The sequence below is a fragment of the Terrapene carolina genome, unplaced genomic scaffold, assembly GCF_002925995.2.
Source record: "Terrapene carolina triunguis isolate 2854851 unplaced genomic scaffold, T_m_triunguis-2.0 Scaffold740, whole genome shotgun sequence".
NCBI lineage: Eukaryota > Metazoa > Chordata > Testudines > Emydidae > Terrapene > Terrapene triunguis.
Genome location: NW_020665091.1, coordinates 3931729 through 3959060, shown reverse-complemented (window position 1 = coordinate 3959060; position 27332 = coordinate 3931729). Strand labels below are relative to the sequence as shown.

Genomic DNA, 27332 nt, shown 5'->3' with positions numbered 1-27332 from the left:
TATAAATTTCTTAGTTTAACACTGCAAACTTAAAAAACAAAACTTCTATCATGAGAAACCATACTGACCCCTCAAACGTATCATCAGCAAGGTTGGAACCTTTAGATCCACAGCACAGACCTTTTACTACTTGACCTAATGGAGTAACTGGTAGCAGCAATAGGCGTTTATGCTCTGTGTGAACCAACAATAGTAGAGTGATAAACACTCTTAGCAAATAGCTGTGAAACCTACTAGCAAACAGTTGAGACTCAAAAATCCTGAATTCTACCCTAAGTTCTAGAAAGGAGGTCCCTTTAGTGATGACAGACCTTTATTTCCCAGTGTTCCTATCACTTGCCACCTTCTGTCCCTGATCTTAGCATATACCCTTCTGCAGTCCGTCTCTCCGCCCTGCCCCGCCCCCAACACCATTCATTCCCCACTGTCTCCCCTTCGCAGCCAGTCTATTCCCCCTGCTGTCTTTGTCCTCCACCCCTCTGCATTCCAATCAAGCTGATCCTTCTTTCTCTTCTTGCTTGCTGGACCCCCTGGTTGTGGAGCATTAAGATCACAGGAGAGACAGTCCCCCTTCTCTCAGTCCCATGGTAGCCCCCTGACCATTGGGAGGAGCAATTGCACAGAAAGTCCTGTTCAGCCCCTGCAATCATGGGCTTGAGCATTCTCAGTACAGATGGAACTTGCAGATAATTTAGCTGCCAAACTAATAAGCATGTGTGAAGAGAAAGTTATTCACCTTGTGCAGTAACAATGGTTCTTCAAGATGTGTCCCCATGTGGGTGCCCAACTGTAGGTGTGCTTGTGTCCCTGCACTGCTGATCGGAGAGCTTTTTGGTAGCAGTGTCAGTTTGGCCTGCACATGCGCTGTCCCACAGGCAAACTCTCCTGAGTTCCTTCTCTACCACAAAGTCCTTGAAAGAACTCTGAAGTAGAGGGGAGGATGATGGGTTGTGGAGAAACCATAGGGGGACATATCTCAAAGAACCATAATTACTGCACAAGGTGAGCAACTTTCTCTTCTTCTTCAAGTAGTACACCTCTACCACGATACAACGCTATCCTCAGGAGCCAATAAATCTTACCGTGTTATAGGTGAACTTATATCGAACTTGCTTTGATCCGCCAGAGTGCGCAGCCCCGCCCCCATGGAGCGCTGCTTTACCGCATTATATCATAATTTGTGTTATATCGGGTCGCATTATATCGGGGTAGAGGTGTATCTCTCTGGGTGCTTCATTGTAGGTGACTCCTGAGCAGTATCCCCACTGGAGGGCTGGGGCTTCGGAGTCGAGTCAGTTACGGATTACAATACTGTAGAACCAAAGTGGCATCGGAAGCAGAGTCCCCAGTAATTTCATAATGTTCTGCAAATATATGGTCAAACCAGGTTGCTAACTACAGATTTCTGAGATAGGGACATTCTTGAAGAAGGTGATGGAGGAGACCAACCTCATGGAGTGAGTGCGAATACCAGATGGAGGTGTTATGTTGCAAACCTGATCTAATACAGTTTGAGACCCATTTGGAGAGTCTCTAGGCTGATACTTCTGAGTCTTTGGATCTTTCTGCAACAGAAAGGAAAAGCTAGGAGACTTTCTAAATGTCTTCGTCCTATCCAGGTAAAAAGGCCAGGGCTCTTGTAACATCTAGTGTGTGTAGTACAGCCTCCCTGTTATCAGAGTGAGGCTTGGGGTAAAAGGTCGGAAGGAGAATCAGTTGGTTTATGTGAAAAGGGCAGGTCATGTTGAGGTTGAACTTCAGATGCAGTCCAAGTGTGACCTAGTCCCAAAAGAATATTGTATGTGTGTTGGGGGGGGGGGGAAGGAGGAGGGAGGAAATGTGCCATAAGAGCCGCTATTTCCCCAGTTCTCCTTGCCGAGGTGATAGCCACCAGGAATGCCGTTTTCATCGACAGATATGTGAGCAAACAAGTAGCCACAGGTTAAGAGAGAGGTCTAGTCAGGCCTTTCAACACTAGGTTCAGCTCCCATGTAGAGGTGAGATGTCAGGGTTGGTGAAAAAGGTTTACTATACCCTGAAGAATCATTTTATGTTTGGGTGTGAGAGCAATGAGTATCTCTCTACTTGTCGCTGAAAGGCTGCTATAGCTGCTAGGTGAACTTTGAGTGAACTGAGAGATAGCCCTGATTTTTTTTAAGAGTCCGTATACAGTCTAGGACCACTGGGAGAGTAGCACATGTCAGGGAAATTTGTTGGGAATTACACCAAACCTGAAACCTGGACCACCTTTGCAGGTAAGTATGACGTGTGGTGGATTTTCTACTGTGTAGTAACATTTTCTTTACTTCCTTCGAGCAGGAGCTTTCTATGAGCTGGAACCATGAAGGAACCGAGCCTTGAGGTGAAGTATCCTCAGGTTGGGATGGAGAGTGCGTCCTTCGTTCTGCAATAGGAGGTGTGGAGTTGGTTGGAGAGAGATTGGTGGGCATGTCACCAGTTGTGAAAGGTAAGGACACAAAGACTGTCTCATCCAGGTGGGAGCAATCAGTATGATGTGTGCTCCTTCTCTTTTTATTTTTAATAGGACTTTCAACACTAGGGGAAACAGAGGAAAGATATAGAGAAGGTCCTTGTCCCACAGAAGAAGAAGAGCATTTTCCAAGGAGTGCTGACCTATCCCTGCTCTGGAGCAATAGCGTGGACATTTCTTGTTCAGGTAAGTGGTGAACAGGTCTGTGGTCAGTGTTCCCCACTGCTGAATAGGTCACGAAGCACTGCTGGGTTTAATCTCTCATTCATGGTTGTGTGGGAATTTGTAACTGCAACTGGCCACTATTGAGTTTTGTACTCCTGGAAGATAGATAGTGTGATGGGAACTGCACCAGTTCCATAACTTTAGTGCTTCTGAGCAGAGGGAGGGTGACCTGGTTCCTCCCTGCCAATTTATGTAATATATACATGCTATGTTGTCTGTTAAGACTCTTGTTTGTGTTCTTTTAATAAGTGGGAGGAAATGGGTACAGGCATTCCTGACTGCCCTCAGTTCAAGGAGGTTGATGTGGCAGGACATCTCCGTGGATGACCATTTGCCTAGTGTTTTTAGGTGGCTTAAATGTGCGCCCCATCCTATGAGGGATGAGTCAGTGGTAAATAGTAATGATGGGAAAGTTTGTGAAAAGGGAATCCCCTTGCAAACATCTGCTGGATTTTTCCACCAGTCCAGGGAGTTTTTGACCTTGGTGGGTAGTGACAGAGGTATGTCTAATCTGTCTCTGTTCAGTCGGTAGACTGAGCTGAACCACATCTGACAGCACTGCAGTTGAAGTCTAGCATGAGGTATCACCTCTGTGCCTGCTGCCATATGCCCCAGGATGTGGAGGCAGTGTATGTCTGACACTTGAGGGCTGGTTTGTACTGTCTCTATGAACATGGCCAAGGTGTGGAACCTGTGTTGTGGCAGGGGTTCTTTGGCCTGTAACAAATCGAGGTCAGCCCCTACAAACTCTAGGCGTTGTACAGGGGAAAAGGTTGATTTTTGGACATTGATCTGTAGACCTAGTTCCATGAACAGGTCTATTGCGGTTTTGATAACCAGGAGAGTTTCATCAAAGGACCAAGCCCCAAGGAGGCAGTCATCCAGATAGGGGTAAGATCATGATCCACAGGGAACGAAGGTGAGCTGCCTCTACAGAGAGGATTTTGGACAATACTCTGGGAGCTGATGATAGCCCAAAGGGGAGTACTCTGTACTGGTAGTGGCCCTGTCCTAGGGAAAATCTGAGGAATGGTAAGATTGAAATATGAAAATAAGGTCAAGGGCTGAAAACCAGTCTCCCTGTTCCAAAGCTGGAATAATCATTGCTACAGTGATCATCTTGAATTTTTGAGCCTTGACGAACTTGTGAGTGCTCTGAGGTCTAGTATAGATCTCCCCTCTTCGTGGGTATCAGGAAATGAGAGTAAAAACCTTTGCCTCGTAGATGTTGAGATACTGGTTCTATGGCCCCTAACAAGAGGACGTGATCTATTTCTTGTCGTAGTAAACGCTCACGAGAAGGGTCCCTGAAGAGGGATGGAGAAGGGAGTTAAAGTGAATGGAGTACCCATTGTGAATGATTTCCAGGACACATCAGTTTGATGTTATACATTCTCAGGTGCTCTGAAACAGGGCAAGTCGGTAGCCAAATGGGTGTGAAGGGTTGGTCAGCTACAGCGGTTGAGAAAAGTGGTCTGTTGACGCCTCAACCAACACATCAAAACTGATGTTTTGAGGTAGATAGTTGCAATGTGGAAGGCTGTGGGCATAATGTCTTATGTGTGGAAAATCTTGACTTCTCTCTCAGAGGCTTGTAAAAACATTGGGTTGGGAATTGTGAAGTGGGGGATTTATGTTGAAGTTGCAGACTAAACCTTCTCTTTTGTCCAGGAGTAAAGATTCCTAATTAGTGAGAGTGGCCCTGGAATCTTTAAGGGCATAGAAGGACGCATCAGTCTTTTCAGAGAACAATTTGGTTCCCTCAAAGGGAAGGTCTTCAACTGTCATCTGCACTTCCTTAAGGAAGCCAAATAGGTGTAACCAAAACACTCGCCGCATAACGACTGCAGTGGAGATGGACCAGTCTGCTTGTCGGCTGCATCAGGGGCTGACTGGAGCACTGTTTTGGCTACTACTTGTCCCTCATGGATAATAGCTCGGAACGGGTCACAGTGTGACTTTGGGAGTTGATCAATAAAGGTGTTGAGCTTTATATAATTGACAGTCATATTTCACCATTAAAGCTTGATAATTTGCAATTCTAAACTGCAATGTGGCAGAGAAGTAGGCCTTTCTCCCGAAGAGGTCCAGGCATTTCCAATCCCTATCATAGGGGGTGGATCTCATTTGGAATGGCCATGTGGGCTTCCATATGGGAAAAACAGGGGGATAAAGAGATCTCATATTGGAAGCAGTGGGAAACAATTGTTAAAATAATCAGACAATGAACAGGTTCTACAGAAATTAAGCATGTTAAAGCACATAGCACCCCATCCAACATGGAAGGATACTAAAAAAGCACAAGTTGATGAGTTGAATCTAAGAAAAGGTGAGACTGAAGTGGTGACCTGATCTCAAGGGGGGACGGGACAGAGTAAGGTCGGATAGTATACAAGATGACCCAAAGGGGAAATCAGACAGACAACAATCTACAAAACAAAGTATTTTTGTACAATATGGGAAAGAGGACTGGGAATTGGTAGAGCAGAATATAGCAGGAGTGGAAGGAAAATGGGAAGTAAAGAAAGAAGAAGAGATGACAGTAGCAAAACAGGGACAACAGGAAAGGTGGGTACCTAAAAGCGGAGTAGGGAAGAAATAATTAGGTTTGCTCATGAACAAGGACATTTTGGGCGAAAAAGAATATTAGTGCAAGTGAAAAGAGCAATGTGGTGGCCAGGAATGAGAATTCAGATTGAAGATTTTTGTCAAAGGTTTTGGGGATTAATTTGTGCACAAAACAAAAGCCAAAAAGAGAGGGTAGTGAGACATCAGCCTGATACTACAGGTCCATGTGATTGCAAATGGATTACATTGGACCTCTAAAAAGAACTCCCACAGGAAAGGAATATTGCTTAGTAGTAACAGATAACTTCTCAGGCTGGGTTGAAGTGATCTCTACCTCCGATAATACAGCTCAAACTACAGTTAAGGCTCTATGGACACAGCTTTCCCTGCTATTTTGATGACCATGAGAGCTCTGGGACAAGCAGGAAGCAAGTACACCCCTTTTGAGTTAATGACAGGCATGGCTATGAGAACCCCAGAAGTTTTGTTAATATCAAGCAGGCAAATGCTGGAATGGGTGCAGAAAAAAGTATGGGTGGCAAACTTGGTACAAACAATAGAAGAAATTTGGGCAGAAGAAAATCAGTATAGACAAAGAAGAGCAGAAGGGACAAATAGGGTATCAATGGAAAATAGGGGACAAGGTGATGCTTAGGGAATTGGTGACGAAAGGAAAGATGAAACCAAGATGGAGCAGACCATTCCCTGTTAAGTATGTAGCTAGCCCCACGGCGGTCTTAGTAGCCACTCCAAAAGGAGATGTTTGGAGACACTCTGACCAAATTAGATTATACATTTCAGGGCATGGAAAACATAAGTAGAAGAAAAGATGCCAAGCGAAATATGGTCTGCCGACTTTTTGAAATACAAATAGATGCATTAGGCACCGTTAAAGCGCTTGTAAAATGGTGTGAGGGTAAGTGTTGTTGTGGTGACATATGACACAGATAGGAACACCGGTTGCTTGGCTGTGGATAAATTCTGTAAGTACCCTGACAGGGTGGATAAAAATCAATGATTTTTTTTTTATTTAAATCGGATTTTTTTTTTTGATAAAATGCTTTTTGAGGGAAAAACCTATCTAAAGCTAATTATAATTAAGATACATTATAGTTCAAAAAAATCTCATCATGGAATAGGGATTATAAATTCTAATTCTATAGTATGAGACAATGTTTGAGTATGAGTCATGTAATGTTTAAGAAAAGTTTTGTAAATGAGTTCCAATAGTTCATGGATTAGGGACCCAATCTTATGGGGTTCCAGGGGCTTCTGTATAGATTACTTAGGTTACTCTTTCTATCTACCCAATGGGACTCAGTGCTCAGTCTAGAAGAGAACATCAGAGATGTTTAGGTTTGCAGTTCTCAAACTGTGGATTTGTGTCTCCAGAGATAACATGCTTGTTAACAGCAAAAATGTTTTTAAATAAATAAATAAATAAATAGAGGTGAGAAATAACAGATCTCAACCCTATTGTCCCTCTGCAAATTTGTGTACACAGAGTCAATCCCTTACCTCTCTCTAAAAGTGCAAAGTTTCAAAAAGTTCAATGAATAGAAGATTGTTGTGGGTGGAATAGATCTGGACAAGGAGAAGAGGTCTGGAGATAAATGTGAGAAGGGAGGGACAGGCAGTAGAAACAAAAGTGAAACTGTTTGAGCAGCATATTCCAGAAGTCTTGAGGTCTTTCTGAGTGTAGTCTTCATTGATTTGAGATCTACCATACCATTCTCTCACTAGAAGGGAAAACCTATAATGGCCGCAGGCCATAAAAGAGACCCAGTTTGGGAATATTTTAATGAAGTTCCTCTACCTGTGGGTAAGACAGGCATGTGTGCAAAATGCAAACAGTGCAACAAAGAAATGCAAGGCCTGGTTGCCCAAATGAAACAACATAAGAACGGCCGTACTGGGTCAGACCAAAGGTCCATCTAGCCCAGTATCCTGTCTGCCGACAGTAGCCAATGCCAGGCACCCCGGAGGGAGTGAACCGAACAGGTAATAATCAAGTGATCTCTCTCCTGCCATCCATCTCCACCCTCTGACAAACAGTCTAGGGACACCATTCCTTACCCATCCTGGCTAATAACCATTAATGGACTTAACCTCCATGAATTTATCCAGTTCTCTTTTAAACGCTGTTATAGTCCTAGCCTTCACAACCTCCTCACGTAAGGAGTTCCACAAGTTGACTGTGCGCTGTGTGAAGAAGAACTTCCTTTTATTTGTTTTAAACCTGCTGCCTATTAATTTCATTTGATGACCCCTAGTTCTTGTATTATGGGAAAAAGTAAATAACTTTTCCTTATCTACTTTCTCCACATCACTCATGACTTTATATACCTCCATCATATCCCCCCTTAGTTTCCTGTTTTCCAAGCTTCTTTAATCTCTCCTCATATGGGACCCATTACAAACCCCTAATCATTTTAGTTGCCCTTCTCTGAACCTTTTCTAGTGCCAGTATATCTTTTTTGAGATGAGACCCCATCTGTACGCAGTATTCAAGATGTGGGAGTACCATGGATTTATATAAGGGCAATAAGATATTCTCTATCCCCTTTTTAATGATTCCTAACATCCTCTTTGTTTTTTTGACCGCCTCTGCACACTGCATGGTCGTCTTCAGAGAACTATCTACGATGACTCCAACATCTTTTTCCTGATTTGTTGTAGCTAAATTAGCCCCCATCATATTGTATGTATAGTTGGGGTTATTTTTTCCAATGTGCATTACTTTACATTTATCCACATTAAATTTCATTTGCCATTTTGTTGCCCAATCACTTAGTTTTGTGGGATCTTTTTGAAGTTCTTCACAGTCTGCTTTGGTCTTAACTATCTTGAGCAGTTTAGCATCATCTGCAAACTTTGCCACCTCACTTTTTACCCCTTTCTCCAGATCATTTATGAATAAGTTGAATAGGATTGGTCCTAGGACTGAGGTCTCGGAGTAGCCGAGGAAGCATGTTCCTTCTCAGGAGGAAGCTGCGTTGAAGATGATAAAAGGAACATGTCTGAACATGCAGGATCTTCAGGTTGGTAACAACCAACAAGAATGCACTTTTATGTAGAAATCCATGATTAAATCGAGTCTTCCTGATCAGTGATTTAAATCATGATTTAAATCAATTTGATTTAAATCAAATCCACCCTGGTTCATTAGGATATAGTAATGAACACTTTTGAATGGGAGTTTGGGAACGAATGGGTCATGATACAGGGACACCATAATGGAACTTGATTTAAAGGATGGGAAGTATCTAGACAGAGATGTCCCCATGAACACGTACATGCCTTGAAACATCTTACATTGGAGGTCAACAACATAGAACTAGACGAACTTGGACTAATATAACCCAACAGATGAAAGAACACTGGACTGTTACAACTTTTACTCCTGAACAAATGGAATGGCTGATCCCAGATCGTGATCATGGTTGCAGATGTATACAAAATGGGTCCAGATTTGAGATTACTTTGATTTTATCGCCTGAGGATTGGGTTATAGATAGTCACTATCCAAACTGTTCCAAGAGGACTGCTGGGTATAAAACATATTGGTCTTGGGATTTAAAAAGAAGAGGAATGATTTAAAGGGATGCTACGTGGGAAACATTTAACACTGGTTTGGGATTAGGAAATACCTGGTGTCTCTCTATTTTAAGGGAAAGAGTGAGCGAGACCTTGGAACAACTGGCTAAGGCGGCCAACATAGGGAGACAATGGGAGGTGGTAGATTAAAAATTAGACTAGTCAGTAATAGAATTAAGTAAATTACTGGGAAAGGCTGTTCTGGAAATTGTTAAACAAGTAAAGAACATTCATATTGGTTTATCGGGGGGGGGGGGGGTTGTATGGAAGCACAGGGAATATTAGGAGAACAATGGAAAGATATCGTAGAACAAAGTAGTAAAGGTAATTGGCCAAGAGTATTAAATTGGGCATTAAAATATTATCTTACGTTAACAACATGTTCAAAGATACCTGGAAGGTGAAAATGCAAAAGCATACACTACACCAATGTATTCTCATCCTTTCAGGAATAGCCAATGGAAAGGTGCAAGAGGTATAACCCAGTTATATACCTAGTGCTTGGGGAAATGAGATGAGATACTATGAAATAGTGCCAGAAAGAAATGGATTGTGGTAGATCCTGGGAGAAGGATGGAAAAGAATAATAGGAGCCCAATGGGAATGGGAAACACTAATTGGAAAGGGAAATATGAATTTAGAATGGAAAGGAGAGAACCTTACTATCAATTTGCAATGGAAAAGAGGTTGGTAGGGATTGTATTAAGTAAAATCAAAATTTATGTTGGCACCAGGAACAAAAAGGTAACGTAACAATAAAAAACCTGGACCCTGGAACGAGGAATGTGGTGTACGCATAGGAAAATAATTAACTTCCAATATGAACAGTACCAATGGCACTCCCAGGTAATCAAAACATATATAACTCACCCCAGACTGATGCCACCAAATTTGGAAGAAAGTGGAGGGAATGATACAGATCAGGACATGGAAATACAAACATACCAGAGGACATTAAATCAGATAGAACAGATAACAGGCCTTGTAAAATGTGCACTTACTTGAAAACACAAGGTTATTGAAAAAGCTGTAAAGGATAGAGAATCTCAAATGTGTGCCTGGTATGATATTGTATGTCATGGAACACAGTGGAGTGGGACTGAATGGATAATTGTATTTTGGACTCTTGGAATAACAGTGTTATTTTTCCCCGCGCATCTGCATTGGGTATCAAATATGTAAACAGCATAAGAAAAGGCAAGTCTTACAGGGACACTTTAAAATTCAATTGCCAGATTATACAACTGAAGATGGCAAAATGACATTTTAACTTAAAAAGGAGACACATGGCCCAATAATTAATAGGTATAATTGGTGTGATTGGTGTAATTTGGTAAGCTTTAGTAATTGGATATCGAGGGGGGGACTGTTCGGATGGTGCTGAAGTATTACGAATTGTGGTGGATAACACAAGTCTGGTAAAGCCTGGTAATTCTGAATTTGCTAGAGGTTTCTGGGAGCAGGATTCTCTTAGCATCAGACAGGATGTATGGAAATTTACTGAGAGTGCTGAAATTGCACTTGAACGCTGACACAACTATGTACTCTGGACATTTAACCAGAGGCTGTGTGTGTATTTGTGGTGATCTGGATGAACTATGGTCATGGTCAGTCATGTTTAAGCAAATCACCCAGAAAACATAGAATCATAGAATATCAGGGTTGGAAGGGACCTCAGGAAGTCATCTAGTCCAACCCCCTGCTCAAAGCAGGACCAATCCCCACCTAAATCATCGCAGCCAGGGCTTTGTCAAGCCTGACCTTAAAAATCTCTAAGGAAGGAGATTCCACCACCTCCCTAGGTAACCCATTCCAGTGCTTCACCACCTTCCTAGTGAAAAAGTGTTTCCTAATATCCAACCTAATCTCCCCCACTGCAACTTGAGACCATTACTCCTTGTTCTGTCATCTGCTACCACTGAGAACAGTCTAGATCCATCCTCTTTGGAACCCCCTTTCAGGTAGTTGAAAGCAGCTATCAAATCCCGCCTCATTCTTCTCTTCTGCAGACTACACAATCCCAGTTCCCTCAGCCTCTCCTCATAAGTCATGTGTTCCAGCCCCCTAATCATTTTTCTTGCCCTCCGCTGGACTCTTTACAATTTTTCCACATCCTTCTTGTAGCGTGGGGCCCAAAACTGGACACAGTACTCCAGATGCGGCCTCACCAATGTCGAATAGAGGGAACGATCATGTCCTCCATCTGCTGGCAGTGCCCCTACTTATACAGCCCAAAATGCCGTTAGCCTTCTTGGCAACAAGGGCACACTGTCGACTCATATCCAGCTTCTCGTCCACTGTAACCCCTAGGTCCTTTTCTGCAGAACTGCTGCCTAGCCATTCGGTCCCTAGTCTGTAGCAGTGCATGGGATTCTTCTGTCCTAAGCGCAGGACTCTGCACTTGTCCTTGTTGAACCTCATCAGGTTTCTTTTGGCCCAATCCCCCAATTTGTCTAGGTCCCTCTGTATCCTATCCCTAACCTCCAGCGTATCTACCACTCCTCCCAGTTTAGTGTCATCTGCAAATTTGCTGACAGTGCAGTCCATGCCATCCTCCAGATCATTAACGAAGATATTGAACAAAACCGGCCCGAGGACCGACCCTTGGGGCACTCCACTTGATACAGGCTGCCAACTACACATGGAGCCATTGATCACTATCCGTTGAGCCCAACAATCTAGCCAGCTTTCTATCTACCTTATAGTCCATTCATCTAGCCCAAACTTCTTTAACTTGCTGGCAAGAATACTGTGGGAGACCATATCAAAAGCTTTGCTAAAGTCAAGGAATAACACATCCACTGCTTTCCTCTCATCCACAGAGCCAGTTATCTCCTCATAGAAGGCAATTAGGTTAGTCAGGCATGACTTGCCCTTGGTGAATCCATGCTGACTGTTCCTGATCACTTTCCTCACCTCTAAGTGCTTCAGAATTGATTCCTTGAGGACCTGCTCCATGATTTTTCCAGGGACTGAGGTGAGGCTGACTGGCCCGTAGTTCCCCGGATCCTCCTCCCCCCCCCCCCCCCCTTTTTTTTTTTTTTTTAAAGATGGGCACTACATTAGCCTTTTTCCAGTCATCCAGGACCTCCCCTGATTGCCATGAGTTTTCAAAGATAATGGCCAATGGCTCTGCAATCACATCCACCAACTCCTTTAGCACCCTCGGATGCAGCACATCCAGCCCCATGGATTTGTGCTCACCCAGCTTTTCTAAATAGTCCCGAACCACTTCTTTCTCCACAGAGGGCTGGTCACCTCCTCCCGATGCTGTGCTGCCCAGTGCAGCAGTCTGGGAGCTGACCTTGTTCGTGAAGACAGAGGCAAAAAAAAGCATTGAGTATATTAGCTTTTTCCACATCCTCTGTCACTAGGTTGCCTCCCTCATTCAGTAAGGGGCCCACACTTTGCTTGACTTTCTTCTTGTTGCTAACATACCTGAAGAAACCCTTCTTGTTAAGAGTAACATCTCTTGCTAGCTGCAACTCCAAGTGTGATTTGGCCTTCCTGATTTCACTCCTGCATGCCTGAGCAATATTTTTATACTCCTCCCTGGTCATTTGTCCAATCTTCCACTTCTTGTAAGCTTCTTTTTTGTGTTTAAGATCAGCAAGGATTTCACTGTTAAGTCAAGCTGGTCGCCTGCCATATTTACTATTCTTTCTACACATCGGGATGGTTTGTTCCTGCAACCTCAATAAGAATCCTTTAAAATACAGGCAACATGTAAATGGTGAACTTAGAACATACTGACCTGGGTCAACTGACCCTCTATGATAGCAGAGCAGCAAGAGCTCAGGTGAATGATTGATGAGAAAGTAAATGTCAGTCTGTCCCTGTTGTCCCTTGCAAAAATATTAATCAGAAAAACAAGCTATGATTATGAAATGCCAACATGGCATATTTCAGGGACACTCTGAGAAAAGATTTCAGATAGAAGGCTCCTTGTTAATGTAGCAGACAAAGGCATAACAGAATTCAACTGCTGGAAACTGAAGGAAGACAAATTCAAACTAGAAATAAGGCGCAATATTTTAACAGTGAAGGTAATTAAGCATTGGAACAATTTGCCTTGGTATGTGGTGAATTCTCCATCACTTAAAAACAGTCTATCTTTTTTTAAAAGATATGCTGTAGCTCAAACAGAAGTTGCTGGGCTTGATGCAGGAAGCACTGTGTGAAATTCTATGGCCTGTGTTACTTTGACTAGATGATCATAATGGCTCCTTCTAGCCCTAAAACTATGAATCAAGCAGGTGCTTCCCCCCAATCAGCACATTTTATTCCATCTTTTAAACAAAACTTGTCAACAAAACATGAAAAAAAATTAATTGCAATTAATCGCAGTTTGAATCGCACTGTTAAACAATAAAATACCAATTGAAATTTATTAAATATTTTTGGATGTTTTTCTACATTTTCAAGTATAATGTTGTAATTGAAATCAAAAAACACAAAGTGTACACTGCTTACTTTATATTATTTTTATTACAAATATTTGCACTGTAAAAATTATAAAAAAATAGTATTTTTCAATTCACCTCATACAAGTACCGTAGTGCAATCTCTTTATCGTGAAAGTGCAACTTACAAATGTAGATTTTTTTTGTTACATAACTGCACTCAAAAAGAAAACAATGCAAAACTTTAGAGCATGAAAATATCTTGTGACATTGGCTACGACAGTGCTATGCGAACACCTCTTCTCACTTTCAGGTGACACTGTGAACAAGAAGTGGGCAGCATTATCTCCTGCAAATATAAACAAACTTGTTTGTCTGGGCGATTGATTGAACAAGAAATAGGACTGAGGGGACTTGTAGGCTCTAAAGTTTTATATTGTTTTATTTCTGAATGCAGTTATTTTTTGTACATAATTCTACATTTGTAAGTTCAACTTTCATGATAAAAAGATTGCATTACAGTACTTGTGTTAGGTGAGTTGGAAAATACTATTTCTTTTGTTTTTTACAGTGCAAATATTTGTAATAAAAAATAAATATAACGTGAGCACTGTACAGTTTGTATTCTGTGTTATAATTGAAATTAATATATTTGAAAATGTAGAAAACATCCAAAAATAGTCAAATAAATGGTATTCTATTATTGTTAAACACGCAATTAATTGCGATTAATTTTTTTAATCGCTTGACACACTAAAAATTATATAAAGTAAAAGCTTTTTAAAATTTTTGTCTCCCTTGCATTTTTCTCCTTTTCCCTTCTTCACTTCATTAGCTATTTTTCTTCTTACCTGTAGTATGTTTCTTATCTTTTCCTGTCGTGTCTATATTGTACAACATAAAAAAATTATACTCCTCTTCTTCCCCATCCCCTTCCTTTTTCTTTTCCTATATTGTTTTTTTTTTCTTACTTAATCCGCATTACCAACCTCTACTTTCTCCTATCTTTCCTTTCCTCCCATGTTCCCAGTTTCCTGTACTCTTGCACACTGTCTCCTGTTTCCCCCAACATGAGTCTCTCATTCTTCAGCCTTATCCATAAAAATCACACACAGGCTCTCTCTACACTTACATCGCTATGTAGAGTACATATACTGTCCACCATCCAAGTACGTGTATAAACAGCAGTGTAGACGGTGAGGCACTGCATAGGCAAGTAAAGACACACCAAAACCTTAGGGCATATACCCTACTTGGCTCTCTACACTCTCAAGCAGTGCCTCCCCATCTACACTGCAATTTTAATGTCACACTGCCTCCATGCAGCCCGGAAAAGGCTCAAGCATCAGGGAGACGGAGACTGAGGCTGGGGCAAGGCAACAGGAAAAGGCTCCAGCAGCTCCCTGCTGTCTGAGCCTTTCCCTGTTGCCTCCCCCCCTTGCTGGAGTCTTTTTCCCTGTGGTAAGGAGAGGCGCCAGGAACAGGAAGATTTTGGAGCCTTTTCAGAGCTCTTTCCCCCCAGTGGAGTCTTTTCTTGAGACGGGTAGCTAACACCACAGTACAGATGCAGCCTGCTTTTCACTGCACCCTGTAACTACAGATACCCTAATGCCATCACCATTGTAGACAAGACCACAGGCATTCACACAGCACACTATGCTGATTTTTCCCTCGAGGAATATACAGACTTATCTGCCATTATCCTGAAAATCCCATAAAAAACTCAGACATTCATAGATATGCAGAGGGATTACTGATATTTATATAAAAACAAGTTACGACTTACAGCCATTAATATTTTTCACACTGAAAGCCTATGTAATTGCACAATATGTTACCCTTCATCTTCCCTCCCTCTCTAACATTTGACTACTTACTTATTGTGTCTTATCTTACATTAGGTCTTGTCTACACACAAGAATTCCATTAGTGTAGTAAAACCGATGCATCTTACATTGATTGCATGTGTCCACATTGTTGTAGTTGCATTGTGGTAAGATACGTTGCTCTGGGGCCTTATATTCATATAGCAGGGCTGTGCTGCATCAATTCCAGTACGGATAGACATGCCAGGGTCCCCTGCACTGCTCCTAGGCATGCTGCATTCTGTGTAATTTTTGCTCCAGATTGTGAGATACTTCCAGGAGGCCAGAGAAATTGTGGGAAGAGAGGCCTAATTCCTAAAATCTTCTCACTGTATCCTGGAATTTAACTGATGGAAGTGCCATTTCTAAACAACTCTGTCATAGTGATGGAGATATACTGTGCTCCTGTCCATTACTAAGACTGAAAAGCAGGTCTTGGAATATCTGAAAGCATGCAATGTGGTACCCATGGTGACTGAGAATTTTTGAAATTGTTTGAGAAATTCAGAGAAGGACCCAGAAATTGAATCTGCACAGACCAACAAAATCTATTCTTTGATCAACTGCCTTTGGAGGGATGCTGCTATTTGCTCCAGCCAACAAGCATTGATAATCTGGAGATTTAGGATGATGAAAGCTTCAAAACTTCAGACTGCATGAGGGCACTGATGAAGCAGGGCCAGAGACCAGAATGAGAGCACCTCTCAGCACGCAGAAGTGAGTGACAATCACTATTTGGAAGCTGGCCATCACCAATTGCTACCAAATCAGTGGAAAACCATTTCAGTGATGAAAGATCCACAGTTGGAGCTGTTATGCAAAGTGTGTACAAGACTATTCAGCATTTGACACTGCATCATGTGATCAAGGTAGGTAATACAGGAGCTCTTTACTGTGTATGAAAAGATCCCAATTGTGATAGGGATCTGCTGAAAGGACCTGTGTGCCCATTCTGTTTCCCCCTCACGAGCTCTTGCCATTCAATTACTCCATGGTTCTGTAGCCTTGTTTGAAGACCCAACAGTTCACCAGCATTAACACTGGATGGGTCAAGAAAAGTTCGTGATACCAGGATCTTCAGAAATACAGCACTAGTCACAAAAATGAAACAAGAAGTTCTCTTCCCCTACTGTACTCCAGACATGAATGAAGAAATGGAACCAACTTATTCTGGATGACCCAGCACCACCTTCTTGTTTCCCTGGCTTATAAAGGGAGCTACTGTAAATCCTGACAGGAACAGACAGACTAGTTAACTATACCATAAGCCACTGTAGGATGGTTATAGAGCATGTATTTGGTAGGCTGAAGGGGAGGTGGAAAGGTCTGACACAGATAGACTGTTCTGGGACTCATCTTCCTTGTATTACTGCTGTATGCTGTTTTGATACATAATTTGAGACTAAAGGAGGAGTAATTGCTGATGACTGAACAGAAGAGGTGCAGAGGCTACCTGCCGAATCTGAATAGCCCAAGGTGCAATTCACTGTTGGCAATGTTGCCAGCAGAAGTGCCATGGTCAAAAATGTTCTGTGCATACACTTTGAGAACAGGAGACAGCAACGTATTATGTTTTGGTAGAATATATACTGAATTATACAATTAGCTGTATTGCAGAAGTGTCTATGGTCCCAAATGAGCAATTCGGGTGCCATTGTTCTAGGCACTGTACAAACACATAACAGAAAAATGGTGCCTGTCCTGAAATCTCTTCTTCTGGTTTTATGCATTTTAATGCTACTAAATAAACCTTGGCATCTGTGTTTTGAAACCAAGAACACCACTGCTGCTTTATTAAACAGTACAAATTTTATTAAACACAATCAGAACTTCAGCAACCATGCAAAGCATTCACAAACATATAACAAAATAATTTAAAGATCAAGTCTGAGACGGATAAGACACAGATTAAGTAGTTCTCCTTGTCCTGAGGATTGGATTAGTGGGAGAATGACTGGGACCATGTGGGGAAAGTGAAAAATATCCTCAATCTCAATATTCTGAAGCACAAAGATGCAGCTTGCCTGTTGCTGGAGATCATCGTTGCCCACAGTGTGCTTTCTTATTAGGGTAACCATTTCTTCTTGCATCATCCCACCCCACCATCTCTCTCTCTTTGCTTAGATCAGCTTCAAAGAACTGTCTTCTTGTCCCACACTCTCTCAATTAATTGCTTATCTTAACACATCCAGGCCCTCTTTGTGGCTCGTTGGGACTCCACCATAAGTTTTTAAAATTATCTCTTTATATTACTTACCTATATGGCCCTCATTACCACAGTACAGTAACTCCTCACTTAAAGTCGTCCCGGTTAACGTTGTTTCATTGCTGATCAATTAGAGAACATGCTTGTTTAAAGTTGCGCAATGCTCCCTTAGAACGTTGTCTGGCAGCCACCTGCTTTGTCCACTGCTTGCAGGAAGAGCAGCTCGTTGGAGCTAGCTGGTGGGGGCTTGGAATCAGGGTGGGCCAGAAGCCCCCCTAAGTTCCCAGTGCGGCAGCCGCCCAGCAGGCTATCAATTGCCGGGCAGTTCAGCTGTCCCTCCCACAACTGCTGTGTGCTGCTCCTGGGAGCCTTCTGCTTGCTGTGCAAGGGAGGGAGGGGGAGAAGAGGAGTGCTAATGTCAGAGTGTCCCCCTCCCACTGTTGCTGCCCCCCACTCCTTTACCCCATCTCCACAGAGCAGGAAGGAGCTTGCTGGCAGCAGCTGCTGTCTCAACTTGCTGATCTACTTAAAAAGGCAGTGTACTTAGAGTGGGGTCAGCATACTTAAAGGGGCAATGCGCGTCTCTCTCTCTCTCTCTCTCTCACACACACACACAGGATGTGTGTCTCTGTCTCTCTCTGCCATGCTGTCTCCCCTCCCTCCATTCGTGCTGCCTTGTAGAACGTGAGGCTACATGAACAACAATGTGTTAACCCTTGAGGGCTCAGCGGAGTGCTAGTTCATCATTTAGCAGTAAGGCATTCTCTGGGAAATATCCCACCCTCTGACTCCACCACCTCAACCAAGCTTCACAATCATCATTGCTGTGTACAGTATTAAATTGTTTAAAACTTATACTGTATATGTGTGTGTGTGTGTGTGTGTATATATATATCTTTTGTCTGGCGATAAAAATTTCCCTGGAACCTAACCCCAGCTCCCCCCCATTTACATTAATTCTTATGGAGAAATTGGATTCGCTTAACATCGTTTCACTTAAAGTAGCAATTTTCAGGAACGTAACTACAACGTTAAGGGAGGAGTTACTGTATCTATATGCCTTACAATCATTAGTGGGCTTTATCTTCATAACACTCCTGTGAGGGAAGTATTATCCCTATTTTACAAATGGGGAACTGAGGCACAGAGTAGATTTATCAACTTGCCAGGGTCACACAAGAAGTCTGTAGCTGATCCAGGTATCCTGGTCCTTTCTCTTGTGCTCCAATTCATAAGGCAGCAAGCATCAGTGGAACTTTCTAGTAAGGTATGGCTATTGCAGGTACTGTTCAAAGAAACAGAGGTCAGTCAGTAACCATAGTGAATGCAGTAGATATGGAAACTCAGCACTCCCAAAAAGAAAACGTATCATTTCCCCTCCCCCAACCCCTCTTTTTTTTTTTTTTTTTGGCCATTTTCACATTAGTTTACCATAGTTCCCCAACAACCTGGCACCCAGAGCAAGATGGTAAGCAGCCTTTAAATGCTTCCTAGAAAAAGGATGTGTATCATTATGTTGATGCCAATCTTTACTTTAACAGTTTGATAGAGTGCGGGAAAATGATGCATTATATGGGACTTATTTAGAACTCCAGTTACACCATCGCAGGCAGTCCTGGCCTTGGAACACATTACTCTGATGCAGAGTCCCAAAAGGCAAAGGAAGACATTATTCAAGAGGGCTAGAGGCTAGCCAGGGAGACTGCAAGGTTTTCTGCTGAGGTGGTTCTGCCAGATTTGCTGCTTGATAAATGAGAAAATGTATCCTGACATAGAATGGAAAGGATGGGGAAACATGCACTGCCTAAATGTGCATACCAAATTAGAACGCCTCTTGTCCCAGAAATTCTCTGATATGCCAGGAGACATGAAAAAATCAGGATTAAAAATAAATAATCATCTCTGAAAACCTGTGATACACTGCACTAACAGGTTTAAGTGAGTTACTCGGATATGTTAACCAATAATGCCGATGAATCATTGAACCCCCTTTTTTTGCGCAGAAGTACTGTAATTTTCCATGGACTTGCTGTATTATACTGTTATGCATGCAGTTAAACCAAAGGCTCGAGACAGTGAATGACATTGCTTATGATGCTGTATTAAACATGATGTTTTAATATAACTGAAAAGATGCAATTATATTACTGTACTTTTAGCTATGTATGTATTGCTGGACGGCACAGAGGCTGGCAGATACTGTGTTCAAGCTTTGTGCTCTCAAAATTGCTTCTATATTTATGTTATGACACATCATGGGCCATTTGTGCTGGAATTATTTTTTTGCTGCTGCTGTTTGCCATTTTGTACCCAACCACATGGCTCAATGGGGGAAGAAAAAATGAAAGTGTCAGGAATTGAACACGGGAGAGTGGTGGCAGGAGGAGATGGGTGTGTGTGGAGAAAGGAGGAGAGGTTGGGGCAAGTGGTCTCAGCAGCATTTTGGAAGGTGTGGGATGGGGATGGAGCAGAGCAATGAGGAGGAGAAATGGAGAGGTTTCCAAATGACATAGCTATATTTACCCATTTACAAAAGCAAAAGGTGGCAAAGCAAACCTTGGAGAAAGTCCACCTCCCTCCCCCCCGCCTCCCCCACACACACAAAAAAGAAGCTACAATGATTATGTATTACAATAAAAACTTACTGGCTGAGGGCCCCTCATCTCCCTAGTACGCTGTCTCCGTTGTCGTCTGAGAGGCAGATGTATCCTAGTATCTGCATCTGGAGCAGGTCCTGACTGATGGCCTCCAGGACAATGCCATGAGTATCAAGCAGCTTCTGAGTAGACACGTCAGTGCTAGCCTCCTATTGCTCTATCTCATCATGGCTATCAGCACTCTTCTGGGGAGCCTCCAGTCAGGGTCAACACTGTTTGCAAGCAACCTAGGTTGAATGATGGGCAGGGTGGATTTGATTTAAATCAAATTGATTTGATTTAAATCACTAGTCAGGAAGACTTGATTTAATCATGGATTTGTACATAACAGTGCATTCTTGTTGGTTGTTTTACCCTTAATACATATTCTTCACAACTCAGAGATAGATGTAGGTTTCATTTTTAGAAGGTACACACTATAAATTTTTTAAGTGATTTATTTTGAAAACTTTTCAGATTAATTTTACAGCTATATGAGAAAATGAATGATTGTTTGGTTATTTCATTTACTAAAGGTAACTGAAACAGATATTTATGAAGTCATTGGGAGGTGAACTATCTCCAATTTAACAGGTTAATCATTACTATTCGGATTTTCTTGCCATGCTGTATTAGGAGGAAAACATCACCAGACAGATATTTAAATTGTTTTATTTAAACTAAAACAACGACATTATATATTCTGGATTTTTTTCTTCCACAGCAAACATATAATATTTTAACAAAACAAGCATATGAATTTTTTAATTTAGTTAAACATTCAAGTTTTTTTTTTAAAAAAAGTTTATTTTTAACTAAAATAGTTAAATGAAATATTTAAAAAAAAATTAAATCGACTATGTCAGCCAGGTCAACATGAGAAACTTAAAATATTGGCTTCTGCAGTTAACTCAGTCGTCTTCACCTTCATTTTCCTGCTTGTTCATAATGTGGAAAAGAAAAACAAGCTTTCCTGCTTTTTCAGGTCCCAAACGATTTCTCAATTTGGAATGAATTAGTCCAAAGGAAGAAAATATTCTTTCTACAGCGGCAGAAGAAGCTACTGCTGTTAAAAGTGAGATTATCACTTCAACAGTCTCTGAATCCAAGTGCTTAGTGACTTCCACCAGTTCAATGGTGTGACCTTCTTTAAAATATCATCAGCAAACATATATTTCTTGAATGGTTCACCCTTAGCTCAGAAGTTTATTATAAAAAGAACAGGAGTACTTGTGGCACCTTAGAGACTAACAAATTTATTAGAGCATAAGCTTTCGTGGGCTACAACCCACTTCCTAACTATTAGAGACTAACACGGCTGCTACTCTGAAGTTTATTATAGTTGGCATTATTGAGGGATGATTGCTGGATGTCCATGTCATAGCCAACTCCTCTTCTTCGGCAGTTAAGGCTTGACCCTGGTACCGAGTATTGAGAATATCTGCAAGAAAATAGTGCTTGTCCCATTCATTTTTTTAATGCTTGTAATTTAACTCTGTCATTGCACATTTCTCTTTTTAAGATCTCAATTCCTTCCAAATTTCAACAGTGTCAGCAATAAAACAGCTATTTCCCTGCATTTTGTTCAAGGCTCCAGAAATAGACGTCAGGGTACTCGGCATGTGTTCAACATTTCTCTTAAGCCCCATGTTGAGAACTTTGGCTGTGACAGTGCCATCTATTTTTTCACGATTTTGTTCACAAACTCATCAGATTAGGCCAGTTCTTGACACAGTGCTCAAAACAGTCCACTACTGAATTCCATCACATGTCTTGTGGGAGAGTTAGCTTGGTTCCTCCCACTTTTTTCAGAGCAGCTGCTGCAAAGTGGTCATTACGGAAGTATTTTGCAATTTCAACAACATTACCCTTTATTTCTGGAACACTGAAGTCTTTGGCTAGGAGGTGCACCAAATGAGCACTGCAACTGTATGTTATTAGCTTGGGACTCTCTTCACTCTCTTCTAAATAATTTCTTCTCATCTTGGATACATTTGCAGCATTGTCTGTGACCAAGCTGCATACTAGACATCTGATTTCCCCCCCCCCACAGTTTGTTATAGCTTTTACTGCTACTTCTTATAAGTATTCTGCTGTGTGTGCATTTCCTGATGTATTAATTGTTTCTGTAAGGAAGACATTCCCTTCTTCTGTTGTCACACAAGCACATACAACAGGATCATTGTGGACATTACTCCACCCACTGAGACTCAGGTTAACAATTTTACCCTCTAGACCTTTTGCACACTGCTCAATTTCTCTTTCATACAGTTTATCCAGCAATTTGCCTGCAACATCTGCTCTGTTGGGTGCACTGTATACTGGTCTTAATAACTGAACCATGTTAATGAAGTGTGGCTTCTCAATCATATGGAAAGGAGCATTTGTTGCATAAACAAACTGGGCAATTTTTTCATCAATTACCTCTTTTTGTAATCTGCTGGTTCGTATCAAAAACTTATCTATGGTTGTTTCTGGATGATTGAGATTTTTTTTTTCTTTTTTGCTACCAGTGATATACTGTGGCTATGTGACATACATGATGTGACTGAAACACTATCGTTGGCAGATAACTCCGAAACTATAGAAAATGATGGTGATCTTGAAGGTGGATAGTCTTCAGAATCCTGTATGTTGAGGATGGAGTCTCCTAAACAAAATAAGTCAATGCAGTTATTTAACTATTATTACCATACTGCTCATTTAGTATTACTCATTGCATTCACTGACACTCAGTACTACTTTAAAGGTGAAATTGTAAAAGGAAGATCTGCCTATTTCAGCGATTTATTTTTTATCACAACTGCATCTAAAATGATAGTACCACAGAGTAACAACTATATTTTTTGCTCAAACATGAAAATTCAAGAATAGTCCAGAAGGAAGACATGTAGTCCTTAAGAAAGAAGTATGAAATAAAAACGTTTACCAACCTGAAGATCCTGCATGTTCAGACATGTTCCTTTTATCATCTTCAACGCAGCTTCCTCCTGAGAGGGAACACTTCACATAATGTTGTTTCATTCGGGCAACCAGGCCTTGCATTTCTTTGTTGCACTGTTTGCATTTTGCACACATGCCTGTCTTACCCACAGGTAGAGGAACTTCATTAAAATATTCCCAAACTGGGTCTCTTTTATGGCCTGCGGCCATTATAGGTTTTCCCTTCTAGTGAGAGAATGGTATGGTAGATCTCAAATCAATGAAGACTACACTCAGAAAGACCTCAAGACTTCTGGAATATGCTGCTCAAACAGTTTCACTTTTGTTTCTACTGCCTGTCCCTCCCTTCTCACATTTATCTCCAGACCTCTTCTCCTTGTCCAGATCTATTCCACCCACAATAATCTTCTATTCATTGAACTTTTTGAAACTTTGCACTTTTAGAGAGAGGTAAGGGATTGACTCTGTGTACACAAATTTGCAGAGGGACAATAGGGTTGAGATCTGTTATTTCTCACCTCTATTTATTTTATTTATTTATTTAAAAACATTTTTGCTGTTAACAAGCATGTTATCTCTGGAGACACAAATCCACAGTTTGAGAACTGCAAACCTAAACATCTCTGATGTTCTCTTCTAGACTGAGCACTGAGTCCCATTGGGTAGATAGAAAGAGTAACCTAAATAATCTATACAGAAGCCCCTGGAACCCCATAAGATTGGGTCCCTAATCCATGAACTACTGGAACTCATTTACAAAACTTTTCGTAAACATTACATGACTATATTGTCTCATACTAGAGAATTAGAATTTATTCTATGATGAGATTTTTTGAGCTATAATGTATCTTTAGATAAGTTTTTTCCTCAAAAAGCATTTTATCAAAAAAAAATCCAATTTAAATATTAAAATAAAATTTTTTAAAAAAAAATCACTGATTTTTATCCACTCTGATGATGGGCTTCTTGGAGTTTGTGTGGGCATTTCCACAGCTGCCCTTGTGATCTCTTTGATAGCTTTGTCACAGCTCCTTACCCTTCACTCTACACTGTTATTCAGAAAGTAGCCCAGTTCTACCACCTGTCAAGGCACCTTGGATCTCTTTGCATCCTGGTTCAATTTTCCCAGAGGGATCAAATCTGTTGTGACCATTGTAGTGTGAGACAGCAGCAGGAGAACTATTTGCCATGGAAGTGAAACAAGTCCCTGCTGCACTACACAGATTTAACTCCCACTGGTGCAGACTTGCTATGGATAGAAACATTTCCATCAGTGGACATCTAGAGAAGCATGGGTGGGAGGAAATGTGTGTGTGTGGATGCACAGCAGTTCCCTCCAATATAAGGGCAATTTCACCAGTGGAACTTTCATGTGTACATAGGGCCTTGGATAATATGCTCTTCAGGGCAGGGATCATATCTTCTTATTGTACATGTTTGTACAGTGCCTAGCACAATGAGGCCACAGTCCTCAAGGGTCCTTTGGTTGCTACAAAAATCACATTCTTGTGCCATCCACTTGCCCCCCCAAGATTACACTCATTTGACACCCCCTACAAAATCTCTAACAGTCACTCGTCTCATGCATCCCAGTCAAAAAAATGTCACGTTCTCTGGCCTTCCTACCCCAAAAATCAAGCAAACGCAAACAGCACACACACAGACTGCCTCTACACATAAGGGACTTGTTACACAGGCTCTTCTAAGAGTCCACATACATACACACAAGCTCCTCTCCACAAAACAAGGAGCTCCTTCCCCCTCCCCCAGCCTTCTCTCTCCCAACCGTCACCCCAGACTCTTCCTTTCCCAAGTTCTTTCTCTGATCTCCCTCCTTTTTCCTCCCTCTCTCTTATTACCCACGGCTTCCTTAGTGCAGGGGAGGAGAAAGTGCTTCACTATCTAGCTTCCTCCTCCCAGTACAGGATCTGATAGCTACAGCACAGCAGATCCAGCTTCTGCAATAGTGGAGGCAGGGAACAAAAAATGGTTTAGGACAGTGGCTCTCAAACTTTTTTACTGGTGACCTCTTTCACATAGCAAGCCTTTGAGTGCGACCCCCCTTATAAATTAAAAACACCTTTTTATATATTTAACACCATTATAAATGCTGGAGCAAAGCGGGATTTGGGGTGGAGGTTGACAACTCACGACCCCCCATGTAATAACCTCATGACCCCCTGAGGGGTCCCGACCCCCAGTTTGAGAACCCCTGGTTTAGGACATTAAATGGAGATAAAAAGCTGCAGGAGAACATGTTTTAGGGAAGTGGGGAGAAGCCTTTTCATTTTTAACTCCTCTGATATTGGACAGAGTTGAAGGAAGGGGACACACAGACATCACCAGAGAGGAAGAAAGTTGAAGAGACATGTTCCTCCTTTACCACCACCTCCGTTGCATCTATGTTTTCATGGCGTGTAGCTGCTTCACCACGATGAAGTTAGTTGCTGGAGGACATGCTCAGTTCAAATGTGTCTGTCTGTGAATAGGCTCAGCGAAGCTGGGGCATGCTCAGTACAGACACAACAGTCACATTTTTTTTAAACAGCAAGCCTAGCATGCTCTGCAGAGTATAATACAAACTGCAAATGGAGATGTTTTTACAGTTTTATAATTTTTTCAGTTTTCACAGGGACAGCAAGACGCGAGTCTCTGACCCTAGAACCATCCCCTCTGCCAAATTTTAAGTGCCTGCTGCAAACCACAGAGGTGTTAGAGCTGAAAAATATTTTTACAGTGGGAAGCGTTAGGCAACCCACATATTACACACATAAAACTGCATTAAAAGAACATGCAACCTTAATTTTGGCATTTCCTAACTTCTGGAAGCTTGACTTTGAAACCTTAATGTTCTTATAAGAAGGTTTTTTTAATGGGTAATTTCCTAAATTTTTAAAAAAGTAAACTGAAAAAAAACCCAACAAATTTCATCATGTGATATATTGACACCCACATGGCTCATCAGCAGGGTTAAAACCTTTAAATCCACTGCACAGACCTCTAGCACCTGAGCTAAGCAGTAACTGACAGCAATAGTAGGTTGTCGTCCTCTACATGGATTGATGCAGAAGGGGTACAAGACACTTTGCCAGTGGGTTTCATAGCAAACGAATGGCGAGAGCCAGGAATCTTGGGTTCCAGTCCAGCTTCTGGAAAGTGTGCACTCCGGTGGTCACAGAGCCTTCTGTTCCTATGCCTTCCAACCTGTCCTTGTCTAGTCCTCTCTTCGTTCCAGTGCCAGTCAGTCCTAGTCCTTTCCTCTGAGCTCCGGTTTGAGCCCTAGTCCCTTGTAAAATCCGTTCCTTTCCCTCTTCATCACTCCACACTGGCTCCCAGTCTCCCTCCCTTCCCCGACACATACCTTGGCTGAGCCTTCCCTTTCCCCAGTATCTTTGCCCAGCTAGTCTTAGTTCTCCCACCATACCCTGGCTCCTCATGAACTTTGTCTCTCCTGTCCCTGGCTCAGTATCTATAACCAGCTAATCCCAGTTTTCCTGCCAAATTTACTCTCCCCAAGTCTGGTTCTTTTCCTGTCTGCTTTAAATTCAGGCAGCTTCCTTCTCCACACTGCCTGGGCCCAGCAGGGAAAGAATTGAGACCACAGGGGAGAGTCTCTCTGCTCTTAGTTCCAGTGCCACACTGGCCCACAGCAGCCAAGAGTGGCAATTGCAGGGAAGTGCTGTTTGGCCCCTGCAGCCCCAAGCTAGAGCATTACTCAGTACTGAAAGAATTTTCAGAGAATTTAGCTTTTAAGTTCCAACAAGTTTATACTGAGCATGTGCAAACAGATTTTTCTCCAAAAAACTTGTAACTTGGCCATACAGTAACTCCTCACTTAAAGTTGTCCCGGTTAACGTTTTGTTGTTACGTTGCTGATCAATTAGGGGACATGCTCGTTTAAAGTTGTGCAATGCTCCCTTCTAATGTCGTTTGGAAGCAGCCTGCTTTGTCCACTGCTTGCAGGAAGAGCAGCCTGTTGCAGCTAGCTGGTGGGGGCTTGGAACCAGGGTGGACCAGCAGCTCCTCTATCAGCTCCCCGCTCCTCTAAGTTCCCTGTGCAGCAGCTGCCCAGCAGGCTATCAATTGCCCCTCGCCACACTGCCATGTGCTGCTCCTGCCCTCTGCCTTGGAGCTGCTCCCTGAGACTCCTGCTTGCTGTGCGGGGGGGGTGGGGAGGAGGGGGGGGCTAATGTCAGGGTGTCCCCCTTCCCGCTTACCCCATCTTCCATAGAGCAGGGGGGACACAGGACAGGGCTCAGGATGGAGGGAGCTTGCTGGCAGCAGCTGCTGTCTCAGCAAGCTGATCTAATTAACAAGGCAGTGTACTTAAGAGTAGGGTCAGCTTACTTAAAGGGGAAATGCGCATCACACACACACACACACACACACACACACACA

The 27332-nt window shown here is 42.2% G+C and overlaps 1 protein-coding gene across 4 annotated transcripts in view; it reads right to left on the bottom strand.

Annotated features, from left to right (window-relative positions):
* ING4 (inhibitor of growth family member 4) overlaps window positions 1–27332 on the bottom strand; it is a 42520-nt gene that overhangs the window by 11168 nt on the left and 4020 nt on the right. For 2 of the 4 annotated variants that reach the window (XM_026660222.1, XM_026660224.1), the window contains exons 2-3: window positions 20001–20239; window positions 18522–18640 (exon numbers count right to left, since the gene is read on the bottom strand). The exons of 1 other annotated variant lie outside the window; for it this stretch is intronic. In XM_026660222.1, the coding sequence (XP_026516007.1) occupies window positions 18522–18588 (67 nt within the window). In that variant the 5' untranslated portion in view covers window positions 18589–18640; window positions 20001–20239. Of the gene's footprint in view, window positions 1–18521; window positions 18732–20000; window positions 20240–27332 lie in introns of those variants that run through there. One more of the 4 variants, XM_026660223.2, reaches the window with a different exon arrangement.